Source organism: Siniperca chuatsi, linkage group LG22 (genome assembly GCF_020085105.1).
Source record: "Siniperca chuatsi isolate FFG_IHB_CAS linkage group LG22, ASM2008510v1, whole genome shotgun sequence".
Lineage (NCBI taxonomy): Eukaryota > Metazoa > Chordata > Actinopteri > Centrarchiformes > Sinipercidae > Siniperca > Siniperca chuatsi.
The window spans coordinates 17,706,140-17,725,179 of NC_058063.1; the positions used below are offsets into that span (position 1 = coordinate 17,706,140).

At 38.1% G+C, this 19,040-nt stretch overlaps 1 protein-coding gene across 1 annotated transcript in view; it reads right to left on the minus strand.

Annotated features, from left to right (window-relative positions):
* The window catches only part of LOC122869871 (complement C1q-like protein 4), a 38,113-nt gene extending 19,073 nt beyond the window's left edge, over positions 1-19,040 (minus strand). The window contains exon 1 of the mRNA XM_044183242.1: positions 18,935-19,040. Coding sequence (XP_044039177.1) covers positions 18,935-19,025 — 91 coding nt within the window. The 5' untranslated portion in view covers positions 19,026-19,040. The remainder of the gene's footprint in view (positions 1-18,934) is intronic.

Below are 19,040 nucleotides of genomic sequence, written 5' to 3' on the forward strand. Positions count from 1 at the left end.
GGACTTTTATTCATGTTTCACCAGTTTATTCATGTGTTGTGGGTTGTTTGTCCTTAAGCCAACTTTCACTTCCCCATTAGTTAAAGTTCATGCATAGTTCATCAGCACAGCAGACAGGGCACACACCGGTCATAGTACTTTTCTGTTGATCACGCAGTGTGCACACAGTCTCTGTGTTTTACAGGGCGCGGGCTGTTAGACAGAGATAGTCAGTCACCCTTACAGGCTGTTAGACATCTTTAATGCACGTGTAAGCTGTTATACATTTCAACACAGGTTAATACCATAATTTCCACTACACTGTACGTTAGGAATGCCACCAAACCAAGCTGTGTAATGACAATAACACAAACTGTATGTGTGGCGTTGTGTTTTTTTGCCACAGGAACCTACATGCATTCAGTTGGTGATGCAGAAAATCAGTTTTCCCGTTTGCTTCACAATTCATTCAGTAAAATTAATGGTTTGTGCGGAAGAAGGCTCAGATGACGCGTCAAACGCGTTGTTAAAAGATGAAATCAAAGTTTACCATCTCCACTACCTGCAGCTGTTTGATTATCAGCTGATTCAACATCATACCTGCCACCTCATGCACTCAGTTCAAGCGAATTTCCCCACCCTTGCCGCTATGTAACAAGTGTCACGCTGGTGTTGTACTGAAGTCTGCTTCACCATTGATTTGTGTTTCCCCTTACCTTATCCTGAGCCCAATCCTCAACCAGTCTTCAGCTAACCATAACCTAACCATAGTCCTAAACCCAATTACTGTGGGCAACGGAACGGGAAACACTATTTGAATTGCTGACAATAAGAAATATATATATATATATATATATATATATATATAACACCAGCCTTATCCTTTAACATTCACATTTTTGACCAACAGCAGGTGCATTTGCACAGCTGACCAGGTGGGAAATTTCACACTGCAACAGAGTAAATGGCCTTTTAGTAAGTGGTTTCATGGTTGATTCAAATGTGGTGCTGAACATAGTCCAGCATTTAAGAATTCAAGCTCCAGGGTCATGTGAGAATATGGGAGTTTCTTGTTTCCTGGTTGGACTCTAATGCAGAAAAAAAGTCTTTCTGTGCAAGAGACAAATCTTATATTTAAAATTCCACTCAAGCATTTAACCCACAACACTCCCTGTTACTAAACCTGCTAATAATAATAATGAAGTTCAGATGAGAACCACAGCTGGATCCGAATTATTATCAATATTATTGTTATAAATATTATCAGTTACCTAACATATACAGTATATAATAACGTAGCTCATAGGGATGAACAAACGAGTCAGACTGCTTATTGTTGCTACAGTTACATCAATTAGTTTTGCTGCAAATGTGGTGAGTATCAAGGCTCCAAATAAACTCAACTAAAATTTAAATGTTCTTCTAAAAATTGCCTCTTAGTTAATTACTATGAATTTGAATGAAGCATGGCTTGTTTGAAAAAAATTCTTGATCTCAATGGATATTAAGGATATAAAACAGATGCTTGTCTAATGCAAACTGTATATTGAACTGAGAAGTGTCTTCTTTTAGCATGAGCGTACAAACCATAATCTAAAATCTGAGATTATGCTAACAAATGTTCTGTGACAGGACAGTGACGGTGATGTCACACAACAAGTCAGTCAGATACACATTACACACATTAAACAAATACCGTGGCTGAAGTTGGACATACGGGAGTGAACGATATGTGCAATAAGTATGTATTATGTTGTGGTTCCATTGTAGCTTTTGAGTTCCTATAAAACATATTTTTACTTTTAATACATTTATTTTTAATAAAAGTTCATAATTCAGGGTCAACTTTGGACAAAAGTTTTTCCTGTCGGTCTCATTACCATACCACTCCCTTTGCACTACGCTCATTCCCACCACTACAACAAGGCTTTGCACTATAACTTGCATTTTATGGTGATATTGCATATATTGTATATTCTGTTATGTATGATTTGTGTGTATATGTGTATCCATATATACATGTGTGTATATATATAAATGTTGTAAATTTGGACACAGTGATGTATTTTGACATGTAAGTGCATATCTTTGTATCAAATATGATGTTACGTATTTCGAACAGCAGACTTCACTCATTAATTATATGTAAATGTTGTGGGAACTGAAAAATCAGTTCTCGTCTAGTGCAGGTGAGATTTGGTACTCAAATACCAGATGAACCAATATTCAGATTCTCAGTCAATCTTTATTGCTTGCAAGCAAGAGCCATCATCAGCATTACACAGATATGAGGAGAGGCAGTCTCTCCTCGGTTCTTCTAGTACTTTGAGATAACATTAACTGGAGCCAACAACAAGAGGATTTTGCTCAAGGTGTTATTCGACCTTTCTTTACTTGGTCAAGACATTGTTCTTCTCTTATCCTTCGTACCTCACAACATCTCAAACATCTGCCACCTGCACCTACTCAAACTCCTCCACACATACATCCCGTTGTTGTACAGATATATTATCAACATTCAGAGCACATGTACACAGGAAGAGGTTTCAACCCCCCCTCCAGGCTAAACTCTTTTATAATGAGTTTACTTGTATTTAGTTTCCCAACAACTTAAGCATTGTAATATCATAGTGGATATATAAGACACATCTATTCATGCTAGCAAAAGCTGAATCAGACTGGAAAAAAACATGATTATAACAGGAATTTCCCTCTCATACAGTCTGAGATCAGTAATTCAATATTTAATATTTGAGTTTTATCTGGTAAATTTAATTAGATTATTTTAGAATAGATTCAACTTTCTTGTCAATGAGCAACTTCAGGTACATAGCCAACGAAATGCAGTTAGCATCTGACCAGAAGTGCAAAACCAAGGTAACCCCACTGAGCCTCTCGTAAAAAGGAAACATTTGGAAACATCCAACCTGTCTAAGGTTGTTGTAAGCTGTTGTATTGTTCCCCTCGAGTGTTGGACAGAACCAACAATAAAATGGCCATTTTGATTTAGTTTCCCCTGTGGATGGTGAAAAGGGAAAGGCCACAGGCTATGTAATATCAAATGGATTTGGGGGAAGATGACACAATTTTAGCACGATTTTGGCCAAATTGCCTAATAGCACATTTGATATCGCGTGTACAAAACTGACATGTGGACCTGAGGGTGGTATGAGAGGAAAGCTCATGCAGTGTCCAAAATGAATGGGGTTGATCCTCTGTGGACCATTACATTTGGATGTTTCTTGTCACATGACATGAAACAGTCAAGACTCATTGGACTAATGTTTTAATGATATATTTCATTTGTCTTGGCATCTGTTTTAATCTAAATTTTAATTTTAATGGTAACATAGTAGATGCATCGATGATCTCAGGTTTTTGGAATCATCTTTCTGAAATCATCGATTCTCACAGTTGAGTGACCAGAAAACCACTGAAGGTGGTATGGCGTTCGTCTGCCCAAACATGAGAACCTTTTTCCAGGGATACATACACCTCGTCCCCTTTCTGCAGCTGCACGAACACTGCATTTCCTGCATTATCAGCCTTGTCAGAGCTTGTTTTGTGATCAGTTGTCCTGACAATGAGGTCGCAGTTCTTGAACAGCAACATCCCTGATTTATGTGTTGTTCCAGCATGATAGAAGAAGGTAAAATAATAAAAACCTGCAACAGGAGCACTGAAGATACCTGTGGAAACAAAAGATCATTCATCAAATTTAAAGGTTTCTTTAAAGGTTTCTTTTGCCTTAAAAAGTTTTCAAAATGAGTGTATCAAAATGAAAGAAAACACATTAGGGGTGTAACTGAATATGAATGCATTATTTGGATATGCACAGATAATGCGCTCTTAACAGAATTTCTGCAGTAAAATAAATTCAGGTACATGGTTAAAATATTATATTTTTTGTTGGCAGCTAAACTTATAGATGAATGAATGAATGAATGCTAGTAGACAACAATGTAATGCACAAAATGAAGCAGACTTGACAATGTCTAAAACTTCTGGTATAACCACGACCACTTCTGGGTAGAATCCAAATACAGATATTTTTGTGATGCCAACAGATACAGATATTAGCGTAACACCCTACAAAAGTAACAAAAAAACCTTAAGCAGGTAAGATAAAATATATGAACAATATATGAACAAAATATATGACAATATGAAGACATAAAGACATAAATACTGTTAATACTGTATAAACATTATGTATGGTGTACTGAATATATACTGTATACTATGTAACCTATGTGGAGTTTTCACATCATTGTTTGTGTAATCTTTAACAAGAAAATCTGCTGCAAAAAGTTCTGATCATGTCTCTCTTTAAAGCTGGATTAATTACTTTGTGTGTTGTCTTCTGGCAATCCAATGAAATTATGTCCAATATTCACTTTCCTTTTTAGCTCTCGTTTGGTTTCCACCAAATCCTCAACTTGCCAGATGCTCCACTGTGTTTTCTAGCTTTCTAGCTGTTTCTTGTCTGCAGTTTGGTGCTGGGCAGGTGGAGTACGTTAAGTTTAATCAGAGCTTTTTTGCTAAAAACAGCTGCCTGATTCTGCTGGAAATGAGGTGGATCGCAACAATAAGAATGAACCAACCAGTAAATGTGATCAGTAATAAGATTACTGATATGATTTATGATACACAGCTACAGTATATTTACAAAGCCAGTATGTAAAATATCAGTCAACATGGGTGATTATGAGTGTGGCTCCATGTGATGTATTTACCTGTACAGTTATTGTAGGCACCACCAAGGTTTGTAATCACTGTGTTGTAAACCACAGTTTTGTCTGTGTTGAAGGGTCCATAGGGCCCACCATGCTCTGCCAGTGCACTGAATATCACCTTTTTGTCTATATATAAAACAAAACATTCTCATCATGTTATTACATCAAAGCATTTCTATTCTATTTATCTTGTGAATTTCATCACAACACATGCATTGCTTAAAGAGCAACTTGTAGGTTGAATTTTGATGTATGTTGAACTGTTGTATCTCTCGCCAGCATCAGACGATCCCTACTTTTGGTTTCTGCCAAACGTGATAGCAAACTTTAGAACACTGTGAAGTGATACAACACAGCGTTAGGTATCTTTAGCTAATGCTGGTCAGCTCTCCAACGGCTCTCCTAACACTACAACTCAGTTTAATGCTGGTGGCCGATGTTTCTCCTCATTCCTGCCCATTATTGGCCCCTTGGATGCTTAGCAGGCTCAAAATTAAAAGATTGAGGTCTCTCATATGCAATTGAATATGTATTTTCAACCACATCATTGTCAGAACTACCACTGGAATCCATATTTATAACAATTAACTTAATAAATTCTTCATTAAACTCTTGAAAGAGAAAGTGTCACTCTACCTCCCATCTCTGTCGGTCGATCACTCGTGTTGGGATGGCAAGCAGACTGTGTTTCGCTAGTCTTCACTCCGTCTCCAAAGCTGTGATTCATAGGATCTCTGTGGCTGCTTTTATGTTGTTCGATCGATGATGATGTGTTGTCATGTCCCTCCCTTACCTCAAAGGCATTGAGCAATATCCTAAAATATGTCTTAATATAAATGTTGATAATGACAATTATTAACAGCCTGCTGCTTTTCTTAGGAAACTTTGGGCTGAAGTTGTTTTACTGGTTTGCAGAAGTTTCACCAGGATACATCTTGAGATATTTTTTTTAAGAAACCCGAATGATCACAAAACCAACATCTAAACAAAAGCTGCAAACGTTGAAATTCTTAAAGGGAAAAGAACAACTGAGCCTTGGTGAAGGATGAGAATAAAAAGAGAATACATAATATTGAATATTTATATTAATCTCATCGAGATCAAGATCTCTTTTGCAAGAGAGACCTGAGTACAGCAGCTAGAAAGAAGTCAGACATCACTAAATAGATCTGAATTTAGTGCATTTAGGTCTGACACTGTCCTATAATGAAGGATACGTGGAAATCACTTTAGTTTTTGGCTAAATCAAAGTGAATCAATTTTATTGATTAAATATTATCTGTGATAAATACCAAAAGACTAATCCATTTTCTAATTATTGTTCTATTGTTCTGCAACACCAGCCATGTAAAACGGACTTGACAGCAAATCAGGACCAAGCATAAAACCGTCATCCACAGTGGTATGTAGTTGCAACTTGCCAGATGCTCCACTGTGTTTTCTAGCTACTCTCTCATGTTTCTTGTCTGCAGTTTGGTGCTGGGCAGGTGGTGTACAGTAAGTTTAATCAGAGCTTTTTTTGCTAAAAACAGCTGCCTGATGCTGCTGGAAACGAGGTGGATCGCAACAATAAGACTGGACCAACCAGTAAAACCTGGTGCTGTAAAACCTAAATAATCAGCGACCCCTTTCACCTTACATGAAGTCATTTGATTCATTGTTAATATAGAAAATAATGATTATTGGAATTGTATTGGTTATTATTGGAATTGCACTGGTTATCACTAATTAGATTACTGATATAATTTATGATACACAGCTACAGTATATTCATGTATGTAAAATGTCTCAACAATACTCAAACCAAACAATCAACATGGGTGATTATGAGTGTGGCTGCATGTGATGTATTTACCTGTACAGTTATTGTAGGCACCTCCAAGGTTTGTAATCACTGTGTTGTAAACCAGAGTTTTGTCAATATTGAAGGGTCCATAGGGCCCACCATGCTCTGCCAGTGCACTGAAAATCACCTTTTTGTCTATATAAAAACAAAACATTCTCATCATGTTATTACATCAAAGCATTTCTATTCTATTTATCTTGTGAATTTCATCACAACACATGCATTGCTTAAAGAGCAACTTGTAGGTTGGATTTTGGTGTATGTTGAACTGTTGTATCTCTCGCCAGCATCAGACGATCCCTACTTTTGGTTTCTGCCAAACGTGATAGAAAACTTTAGAACACTGTGAAGTGAAACAACACAGCGTTAGGTATCTTTAGCTAATGCTGGTCATCTCTCCAACGGCTCTCCTAACACTACAACTCAGTTTCTTGCAGATTCCTGCCCATCACTGGCCCCTTGGACGCTTAGCAGGTTCAAAATTAATAGACTGAGGTCCATCATATGCGTATGAATATGTGTTTTCAACCTCATCAGTGTCAAAACTAGCACTGGAATCCATATTTATTACCCTTCATTTTTTGTTTAATGAATTTTCCATTTTTCTTTTTCAAATCCAGTATTCCAACACAATAATTAACTGAGGACACCGACACACAACTTGCTCTTTAATAAATTCTTCATTAAAGTCTTTAAAAAAAGTTTCATTCTACCGTTTCCCTCCAGTTCCTTCAGCCTGGTTTCCAAAGCTGCCAGTTGTTCTTTCATGGCATCCATCTCTGTCGGGCGATCACTCGTGACAGACTGTGTTTCACTAGTCTTGGCTTTGGCCTTCCTTTGAGATGAAACTCTGGAACAATAAGTGCTACTCCTGTTTTATTAACTGAACTAAACTATCTATATATGCCTGTATGGTATGTGAATTACACACCCTATCCTTGTTCTTCTTTTCTAATAATGTAAAATCTACTGCGGCGTGAGGAAGTATCCAAGGTGGTATTGCTGGCAAAGGTCCTGTTGGACTAAAGTGGCTTTTGTGTCACTGTCCATCCAAAGCTTTTTGTCTCCTTCCTCTCGTTTTCCCAACAAGTTTTTAAAGTGCCTTGTGTTGGGTGATCTTGACTATGGCCCTGTAAATTAACCCAGTATTTCAATGATAGCTGTATCCTTCTCATTTCTAGTGGCATTTCTTCCATTTCCACCTGTAATGCTGCTGATGAGGAGAAAGCAGAAACGCTTGTTTAAATTCACAATTCAGACTGTATTAGTTCAATCAGGAGAGACAAGTGAAAAAGGTAAAGATAGTGTTAATTTAAACAGATGATGTGAGATGTTAATCTTGACAGAGTCTTTGGAGCTGAGACACCGCTTAGAACATGAAATCTGCAGCAAGCACATCTCTCAAAAACTTAGATAGTTTTTAATATCAGGCTTTGAGATTATGCACAACCCGACAACCCAAGAATTTCAACGTTTGCAGCTTTTGCTTAGACGTTGGTGTTGATTTCATCCAGTGTTTCTTAAAAAATATTATAAGATATTGCTCAACGCCTGGCGAAACTTCTGGTTGGTGCATGCCCAAAGTTTCCTGAGAAATTTAATTATGTGTGCGTTCCCATAAAATCAGGTTTTGCCAAAACCAAAAGTTTGGAGCGCTTTCAATAGGAAACAGCATCGAGTGCCTGAGAAAAATCAAGGAATACAATAAGAGCATCAGTTTCAATGTTACCAGTGTAATCCAGTAAATGAAGAACAAGTCGTGTGTGTGTGTGTGTGTGTGTGCGTGCTGCAGGGCGCGGCCTCCAGTGAACTTCCAATCAGAGACTGACATACCTGCTCCTCATCTGCTGCTGCTCACCTGCTCTCCATCCACCAGTCAACACCTGGCAGTACATCTACCCGGCTCTTCTCACCAGTCTTCGCGAGGTCGTCCGTGTACTCAAGTGGTACGACGCCACGGCCTCTGACTTACTGCTCTGAAAGATTTGCCTGCATGTTATCTGAACCCCTGACTAACTCTTTCTCCTTGAGTTCAGGTTGATTCCTCTCACCTGCCTTCCAGAGATCTCACCACGGACCCTCCGCTGCTCCACCACAGCCCGCTGTCCTCGCTCCGCCCGCCTGCTCTCACCAGTCTTGCCAGCCCGCTGTCTTCACCCAGTCCACCGGCTCGCAGCGATTACCTCCACACTCCTGGTTACTCCTTGTGTTTTTTACAATAAACTGAAAGTACTACTTCAACTCCTCTGTGCTAGTCGTGCTTTTGGGTCCAGCCTCTGTGTACCATAACACTCCAATTATCTATTAGTAAAGGATCTTTATCAGGCTTGGAGTTATTATACCCTGCTTCATAGTTGTGGACATTTCTTTTCTAACAATACATTCAAAACCAGGATTATCCATCGACCCTCATCTGAAGTGTCTGACTCAACAATGTCTCCTGTAAACTTGTTAAGGAGGACGGCGACACCTGCTGAATGTTGAGAGGCATGACAAAAATTATATTGGTCACCCCATTGTGCTTTCCAAAACTTCATATCACTATCACCTGAATGAGCCTCTTGTAAAAAATATCAAGTCAGTATTTTTCATCTAGAGAACATAAGAACTGATTTCCTTTTAGTACTGCCACGGATACCTCTGACATTAAGAGATTATATCTTTAAGGAACTAAAATTTAAGTCTGGCATAAAGAAAGAAAAATGACATGAACTGGATGTCTGTTAATGTTGATTCATTTTCTTATTACCTGGAGTTCAATATTCACTATCTGTAAATTATTGATGATACAGCCATACTATATTTCTATGCGCCACATGCAGGAAAAAATTGTGAAACGAGGCTGCTGTCAGATACATGGTGTGTAATTTACTCTGAGCTCAGGCCTCAACATGTTCACCTATACAGACGATTTATCACTCTAGGTCCAAAACATTGTTTATGTCCTTAATTGTTAATTTGACACTTTTCTGGTGATTTTATCTCAACCGACGTCCTCACGTTTTATCTTCCCTGATCCAGATTTTTACTCAAGAAGAAGAATAAGTTTTATCATCACTTAAACCCTATTTGTCTATATTGAAGTTAATTTCCTTTCTTTCATACACAATTGCATGTTTAGTTATTTCTAGTGTCGTACAAAACAAGCAATTGAGGAAATTGAGTTGCAACTTGGGAAAAGGGTCAAAACTGTTTCTTATCATACATTGTTGGTCAGTCGGCCACCGCTTTGGTCCAGGCTGAAATATCGCAAGAGTTATAATTACTATAATAGCGTTTGTCAGTTGAAGGTAAACATAACAAACCTGCTGCTGTCTGCAGGAAAACCGGACTTGAGCTCAGGCATAAAGCCAGAGCCTTAACAAAGGGACTTGTTGACAATTAGAAATATATTTACATATAGAACACCAGCCTTATCCTTTAACATTCACATTTTTGACCAACAGCAGGTGCATTTGCACAGCAGACCAGGTGGGAAATTTCTCACTGCAACTCAGTAAATGGCCTTTTAGTAAGTAGTTTCATGGTTGATTCAAATGTGGTGCTGAACATAGTCCAGCATTTAAGAATTCAAGCTCCAGGGTCACGTGAGAATATGGGAGTTTCTTGTTTCCTGGTTGGACTCTAATGCAGAAAAAAATGTCTTTCTGTGCAAGAGACAAATCTTATATTTAAAATTCCACTCAAGCATTTAACCCGCAACACTCCCTGTTACTAAACCTGCTAATAATAATAATGGAGTGCAGATGAGAACCACAGCTGGATCCGAATTATTATCAGTATTATTGTTATAAATATTATCAGTTACCTAACATATACAGTATATAATAACGTAGCTAATAGGGATGAACAGATGAGTCAGACTGCTAATTGTTGTTACAGTTACATCAATTAGTTTTGCTGCAAATGTGGTGAGTATCAAGGCTCCAAATTAACTCAACTCAAATTTAAATGTTCTTCTAAAAATTGCCTTTAAGTTAAATATTACTATGAGTTTAAATGAAGCATGGCTTGTTTGAATTTTTTTTTCTTGATCTCAATGGATATTAAGGACGTAAAACAGATGCTTGTCTAATGCAAACTGTATGTTGAACTGAGAAGTGTCTTCTTTCAGCATGAGCGTACAAACCATAATCTAAAATCTGAGATTATGCTAACAAATGTTCTGTGACAGGACAGTGACGGTGATGTCACACAACAAGTCAGTCAGACACACGTTACACACATTAAACAAATACCGTGGCTGAAGTTGGACATACGGGAGTGAACGATATGTGCAATAAGTATGTATTATGTTGTGGTTCCATTGTAGCTTTTGAGTTCCTATAAAATATATTAAACTTAAAAACTGTTTTTTACTGCATCATTTTTAATAAAAGTTCCTAATTCAGGGTCAACTTTGGACAAAAGGTTTTGATGTCGGTCTCATTACCATACCACTCCCTTTGCACTACGCTCATTCCCACCACTACAACAAGGCTTTTCACTATAACTTGCATATTACGGTGATATTGCATATATTGTATAATCTGTTTTGTATGATTTGTGTGTATATGTGTATCCATATATACGTGAACCAATATTCAGATTCTCAGTCAATCTTTATTGCTCGCAAGCAAGAGCCATCATCAGCATTACACAGATATGAGGAGAGGCAGTCTCTCCTCGGTTCTTCTAGTATTTTGAGATAACATTAACTGGAGCCAACAACAAGAGGATTTTGCTCAAGACATAACACAATAATTAACTGAGGACACCGACACACAACTTGCTCTTTAATAAATTCTTCATTAAAGTCTTTAAAAAAAGTTTCATTCTACCGTTTCCCTCCAGTTCCTTCAGCCTGGTTTCCAAAGCTGCCAGTTGTTCTTTCATGGCATCCATCTCTGTCGGGCGATCACTCGTGACAGACTGTGTTTCACTAGTCTTGGCTTTGGCCTTCCTTTGAGATGAAACTCTGGAACAATAAGTGCTACTCCTGTTTTATTAACTGAACTAAACTATCTATATATGCCTGTATGGTATGTGAATTACACACCCTATCCTTGTTCTTCTTTTCTAATAATGTAAAATCTACTGCGGCGTGAGGAAGTATCCAAGGTGGTATTGCTGGCAAAGGTCCTGTTGGACTAAAGTGGCTTTTTGTGTCACTGTCCATCCAAAGCTTTTTGTCTCCTTCCTCTCGTTTTCCCAACAAGTTTTTAAAGTGCCTTGTGTTGGGTGATCTTGACTATGGCCCTGTAAATTAACCCAGTATTTCAATGATAGCTGTATCCTTCTCATTTCTAGTGGCATTTCTTCCATTTCCACCTGTAATGCTGCTGATGAGGAGAAAGCAGAAACGCTTGTTTAAATTCACAATTCAGACTGTATTAGTTCAATCAGGAGAGACAAGTGAAAAAGGTAAAGATAGTGTTAATTTAAACAGATGATGTGAGATGTTAATCTTGACAGAGTCTTTGGAGCTGAGACACCGCTTAGAACATGAAATCTGCAGCAAGCACATCTCTCAAAAACTTAGATAGTTTTTAATATCAGGCTTTGAGATTATGCACAACCCGACAACCCAAGAATTTCAACGTTTGCAGCTTTTGCTTAGACATTGGTGTTGATTTCATCCAGTGTTTCTTAAGAAATATTATAAGATATTGCTCAACGCCTGGAGAAACTTCTGGTTGGTGCATGCCCAAAGTTTCCTGAGAAATTTAATTATGTGTGCGTTCCCATAAAATCAGGTTTTGCCAAAACCAAAAGTTTGGAGCGCTTTCAATAGGAAACAGCATCGAGTGCCTGAGAAAAATCAAGGAATACAATAAGAGCATCAGTTTCAATGTTACCAGTGTAATCCAGTAAATGAAGAACAAGTCGTGTGTGTGTGTGTGTGTGTGTGTGTGTGTGTGTGTGTGTGTGTGTGTGTGTGTGTGTGCGTGCTGCAGGGCGCGGCCTCCAGTGAACTTCCAATCAGAGACTGACATACCTGCTCCTCATCTGCTGCTGCTCACCTGCTCTCCATCCACCAGTCAACACCTGGCAGTACATCTACCCGGCTCTTCTCACCAGTCTTCGCGAGGTCGTCCGTGTACTCAAGTGGTACGACGCCACGGCCTCTGACTTACTGCTCTGAAAGATTTGCCTGCATGTTATCTGAACCCCTGACTAACTCTTTCTCCTTGAGTTCAGGTTGATTCCTCTCACCTGCCTTCCAGAGAGATCTCACCACGGACCCTCCGCTGCTCCACCACAGCCCGCTGTCCTCGCTCCGCCCGCCTGCTCTCACCAGTCTTGCCAGCCCGCTGTCTTCACCCAGTCCACCGGCTCGCAGCGATTACCTCCACACTCCTGGTTACTCCTTGTGTTTTTTACAATAAACTGAAAGTACTACTTCAACTCCCTCTGTGCTAGTCGTGCTTTTGGGTCCAGCCTCTGTGTACCATAACACTCCAATTATCTATTAGTAAAGGATCTTTATCAGGCTTGGAGTTATTATACCCTGCTTCATAGTTGTGGACATTTCTTTTCTAACAATACATTCAAAACCAGGATTATCCATCGACCTCATCTGAAGTGTCTGACTCAACAATGTCTCCTGTAAACTTGTTAAGGAGGACGGCGACACCTGCTGAATGTTGAGAGGCATGACAAAAATTATATTGGTCACCCCATTGTGCTTTCCAAAACTTCATATCACTATCACCTGAATGAGCCTCTTGTAAAAAATATCAAGTCAGTATTTTTCATCTAGAGAACATAAGAACTGATTTCCTTTTAGTACTGCCACGGATACCTCTGACATTAAGAGATTATATCTTTAAGGAACTAAAATTTAAGTCTGGCATAAAGAAAGAAAAATGACATGAACTGGATGTCTGTTAATGTTGATTCATTTTCTTATTACCTGGAGTTCAATATTCACTATCTGTAAATTATTGATGATACAGCCATACTATATTTCTATGCGCCACATGCAGGAAAAAAATTGTGAAACGAGGCTGCTGTCAGATACATGGTGTGTAATTTACTCTGAGCTCAGGCCTCAACATGTTCACCTATCCAGACGATTTATCACTCTAGGTCCAAAACATTGTTTATGTCCTTAATTGTTAATTTGACACTTTTCTGGTGATTTTATCTCAACCGACGTCCTCACGTTTTATCTTCCCTGATCCAGATTTTTACTCAAGAAGAAGAATAAGTTTTATCATCACTTAAACCCTATTTGTCTATATTGAAGTTAATTTCCTTTCTTTCATACACAATTGCATGTTTAGTTATTTCTAGTGTCGTACAAAACAAGCAATTGAGGAAATTGAGTTGCAACTTGGGAAAAGGGTCAAAACTGTTTCTTATCATACATTGTTGGTCAGTCGGCCACCGCTTTGGTCCAGGCTGAAATATCGCAAGAGTTATAATTACTATAATAGCGTTTGTCAGTTGAAGGTAAACATAACAAACCTGCTGCTGTCTGCAGGAAACCGGACTTGAGCTCAGGCATAAAGCCAGAGCCTTAACAAAGGGACTTGTTGACAATTAGAAATATATTTACATATAGAACACCAGCCTTATCCTTTAACATTCACATTTTTGACCAACAGCAGGTGCATTTGCACAGCAGACCAGGTGGGAAATTTCTCACTGCAACTCAGTAAATGGCCTTTTAGTAAGTGGTTTCATGGTTGATTCAAATGTGGTGCTGAACATAGTCCAGCATTTAAGAATTCAAGCTCCAGGGTCACGTGAGAATATGGGAGTTTCTTGTTTCCTGGTTGGACTCTAATGCAGAAAAAAATGTCTTTCTGTGCAAGAGACAAATCTTATATTTAAAATTCCACTCAAGCATTTAACCCGCAACACTCCTGTTACTAAACCTGCTAATAATAATAATGGAGTGCAGATGAGAACCACAGCTGGATCCGAATTATTATCAGTATTATTGTTATAAATATTATCAGTTACCTAACATATACAGTATATAATAACGTAGCTAATAGGGATGAACAGATGAGTCAGACTGCTAATTGTTGTTACAGTTACATCAATTAGTTTTGCTGCAAATGTGGTGAGTATCAAGGCTCCAAATTAACTCAACTCAAATTTAAATGTTCTTCTAAAAATTGCCTTTAAGTTAAATATTACTATGAGTTTAAATGAAGCATGGCTTGTTTGAATTTTTTTTTCTTGATCTCAATGGATATTAAGGACGTAAAACAGATGCTTGTCTAATGCAAACTGTATGTTGAACTGAGAAGTGTCTTCTTTCAGCATGAGCGTACAAACCATAATCTAAAATCTGAGATTATGCTAACAAATGTTCTGTGACAGGACAGTGACGGTGATGTCACACAACAAGTCCGTCAGACACACATTACACACATTAAACAAATACCGTGGCTGAAGTTGGACATACGGGAGTGAACGATATATGCGATAAGTATGTATTATGTTGTGGTTCCATTGTAGCTTTTGAGTTCCTATAAAACATATTTTTACTTTTAATACATTTATTTTTAATAAAAGTTCATAATTCAGGGTCAACTTTGGACAAAAGTTTTTGTCGGTCTCATTACCATACCACTCCCTTTGCACTACGCTCATTCCCACCACTACAACAAGGCTTTGCACTATAACTTGCATATTATGGTGATATTGCATATATTGTATATTCTGTTATGTATGTTAAATTTGGACACAGTGATGTATTTTGACATGTAAGTGCATATCTTTGTTTCAAATATGATGTTATTGTTAAGGGTCCCAGATGTGGCGACCACAATAACAAAAAGAAAAAGTCTGTAAAATAAAAGTAGAGCATGAGAGAAAGAACGACAGGTACACTTGTGTCTTTTCCCAAATTGCGTCTAAAGGGGAACAGGAAGTTGGCCCGCTATAGGCAAACGGGGTGCGCGATCACAGTGTCAAAGGTTCTGCTTACTTTGTTCCACTCTTTTACTCACCAATACTAACACAGGGCTACATATTATAAATGTAAAAATAAAGCTCTTAATTAGTATATTTGCACAAATTTAAATAAAGAATTGTCTTTTTTTTTCAATAATACCAAATGTGGTCACACGTATTTGGGTGTACCACATTATGTATATGGAACAGCAGACTTCACTCATTAATTATATGTAAATGTCGTGGAAACTGAAAAATCAGTTCTCGTCTAGTGCAGGTGAGATTTGGTACTCAAATACCAGATGAAACAATATTCAGATTCTCAGTCAATCTTTATTGCTTGCAAGCAAGAGCCATCATCAGCATTACACAGATATGAGGAGAGGCAGTCTCTCCTCGGTTCTTCTAGTACTTTGAGATAACATTAACTGGAGCCAACAACAAGAGGATTTTGCTCAAGGTGTTATTCGACCTTTCTTTACTTGGTCAAGACATTGTTCTTCTCTTATCCTTCGTACCTCACAACATCGCAAACATCTGCCACCTGCACCTACTCCTTAAACTCCTCCACACATACATCCCGTTGTTGTACAGATATATTATCAACATTCAGAGCACATGTACACAGGAAGAGGTTTCAACCCCCCCTCCAGGCTAAACTCTTTTATAATGAGTTTACTTGTATTTAGTTTCCCAACAACTTAAGCATTGTAATATCATGGTGGATATATAAGACACATCTATTCATGCTAGCAAAAGCTGAATTAGATTGGAAATAACATGATTATAACAGGAATTTCCCTCACATACACTCTGAGATGAGTAATTCAATATTTCAATTTTATCTGCTGAAATAAATTAGATTAATTTAGAATAGATTCAACTTTCTCGTCAATGAGCAAGTTCAGGTACATAGCCAACGAAATGCAGTTAGCATCTGACCAGAAGTGCAAAACCAAGGTAACCCCACTGAGCCTCTCGTAAAAAGGAAACATTTGGAAACATCCAACCTGTCTAAGGTTGTTGTAAGCTGTTGTATTGTTCCCCTCAAGTGTTGGACAGAACCAACAATAAAATGGCCATTTTGATTTAGTTTCCCCTGTGGATGGTGAAAAGGGAAAGGCCACAGGCTATGTAATATCAAATGGGTTTTGGGGAAGATGACACAATTTTAGCACGATTTTGGCCAAATTGCCTAATAGTACATGTGATATCGTGTGTACAAAACTGACGTGTAGACCTGAGGGTGGTATGAGAGGAAAGCTCATGCAGTGTCCAAAATGAATGGGGTTGATCCTCTGTGGACCATTACATTTGGATGTTTCTTGTCACATGACATGAAACAGTCAAGACTCATTGGACTAATGTTTTAATGATATTTTTCATTTGTCTTGGCATCTGTTTTAATTTAAATTAAAATTGTATTGGTAATATAGCAGATGCATCATTGATCTCAGGTTTTTAGAATCATCTTTCTGAAATCATCGATTCTCACAGTTGAGTGACCAGAAAACCACTGAAGGTGGTATGGCGTTCGTCTGCCCAAACATGAGAATCTTTTGCCAGGGACACATACACCTCGTCCCCTTTCTGCAGCTGCACGAACACTGCATTTCCTCCATTATCAGCTGTGTCAGAGCTTGTTTTGTGATCAGATGTCTTGGCAATGAGGTCGCAGTTCTTGAACAGCAACAGCACTGATTTATGTTCTCCTCCAGCATGATAGAAGAAGGTAAAATAATAAACACCTGCAACAGGAGCACTGAAGATACCTGTGGAAACAAAGAAACATTCATCAAATTTAAAGGTTTCTGAAAAGCTTTGAGTGGGGGAAAAAATCCTTCTTTTGCCTTAAAAAGTTTTCAAAATGAGTGTATCAAAATGAAAGTAATCTCCTTTTTTGTCAGAACACGTTAGGGGTGTAACTGAATATGAATGCATTATTTGGATATGCACAGATAATGTACTCTTAACAGAATTTCTGCAGTAAAATAAATTCAGGTACATGGTTAAAATATTATATTTTTTGTTGGCAGCTAAACTTATAGATGAATGAATGAATGAATGCTAGTAGACAACAATGTAATACACAAAATGAAGCAGACTTGACAATGTCTAAAACTTCTGGTATAACCACGACCACTTCTGGGTAGAATCCAAATACAGATATTTTTGTGATGCCAACAGATACGGATATTAGCATAACACCCCTACAAAAGTAACAAAAAAACCTTAAGCAAGTAAGATAAAATATATGAACAATAAATGAACAAAATATATGACAATATGAAGACATAAAGACATAAATATTGTTAATACTGTATAAACATTCTGTATGGCGTACTGAATATATACTGTATACTATGTAACCTATGTGGAGTTTTCACATCATTGTTTGTGTAATCTTTAACGAGAAAATCTGCTGCAAAAAGTTCTGATCATGTCTCTCTTTAAAGCTGCATTAATTACTTTGTGTGTTGTGTTTCTGGCAATCCAATGAATTTAAGTCCAATATTCACTTTGCTTTTTAGCTCTGGTTTGGTTTCCACCAAATCCTCAACTTGCCAGATGCTCCACTGTGTTTTCTAGCTTTCTAGCTGTTTCTTGTCTGCAGTTTGGTGCTGGGCAGGTGGAGTACGTTAAGTTTAATCAGAGCATTTTTTGCTAAAAACAGCTGCCTGATGCTGCTGGAAACGAGGTGGATCGCAACAATAAGACTGAACCAACCAGTAAATTTTATCAGTAATTAGATTACTAATATGATTTATGATACACAGCTACAGTACATTCATGTATGTAAAATGTCTCAACAATACTCAAACCAAACAATCAACATGGGTGATTATGAGTGTGGCTGCATGTGATGTATTTACCTGTAGTGTTATTGTAGGCACAACCAAGGTTTGTAATCACTGTGTTGAAAACCACAGTTTTGTCTGTGTTGAAGGGTCCATAGGCCCCACCATGCTCTGCCACTGCACTGAAAATCACCTTTTTGTCTATATATAAAACAAAACATTCTCATCATGTTATTACATCAAAGCATTTCTATTCTATTTATCTTGTGAATTTCATCACAACACATGCATTGCTTAAAGAGCAACTTGTATCTCTCGCCAGCATCAGACGATCCCTACTTTTGGTTTCTGCCAAACGTGATAGCAAACTTTAAAACACTGTGAAGTGAAACAACACAGCGTTAGGTATCTTTAGCTAATGCTGGTCAGCTCTCCAACGGCTCTCCTAACACTACAACTCAGTTTAATGCTGCTGGCCGTTGTTTCTCCTCATTCCTGCCCATTACTGGCCCCTTGGATGCTTAGCAGGCTCAAAATTAGAAGAATGAGGTCCATCATATGCATTTGAATATGTATTTTCAACCTCATCATTGTCAAAACTAGCACTGGAATCCATATTTATAACAATTAACTTTAAGAAATTCTTCATTAATGTCTTGAAAGAGAAAGTGTCACTCTACCTCCCATCTCTGTCGGTCGATCACTCGTGTTGGGATGGCAGGCAGACTGTGTTTCGTTAGTCTTCGCTCCGTCTCCAAAGCTGTGCTTCATAGGATCTCTGTGGCT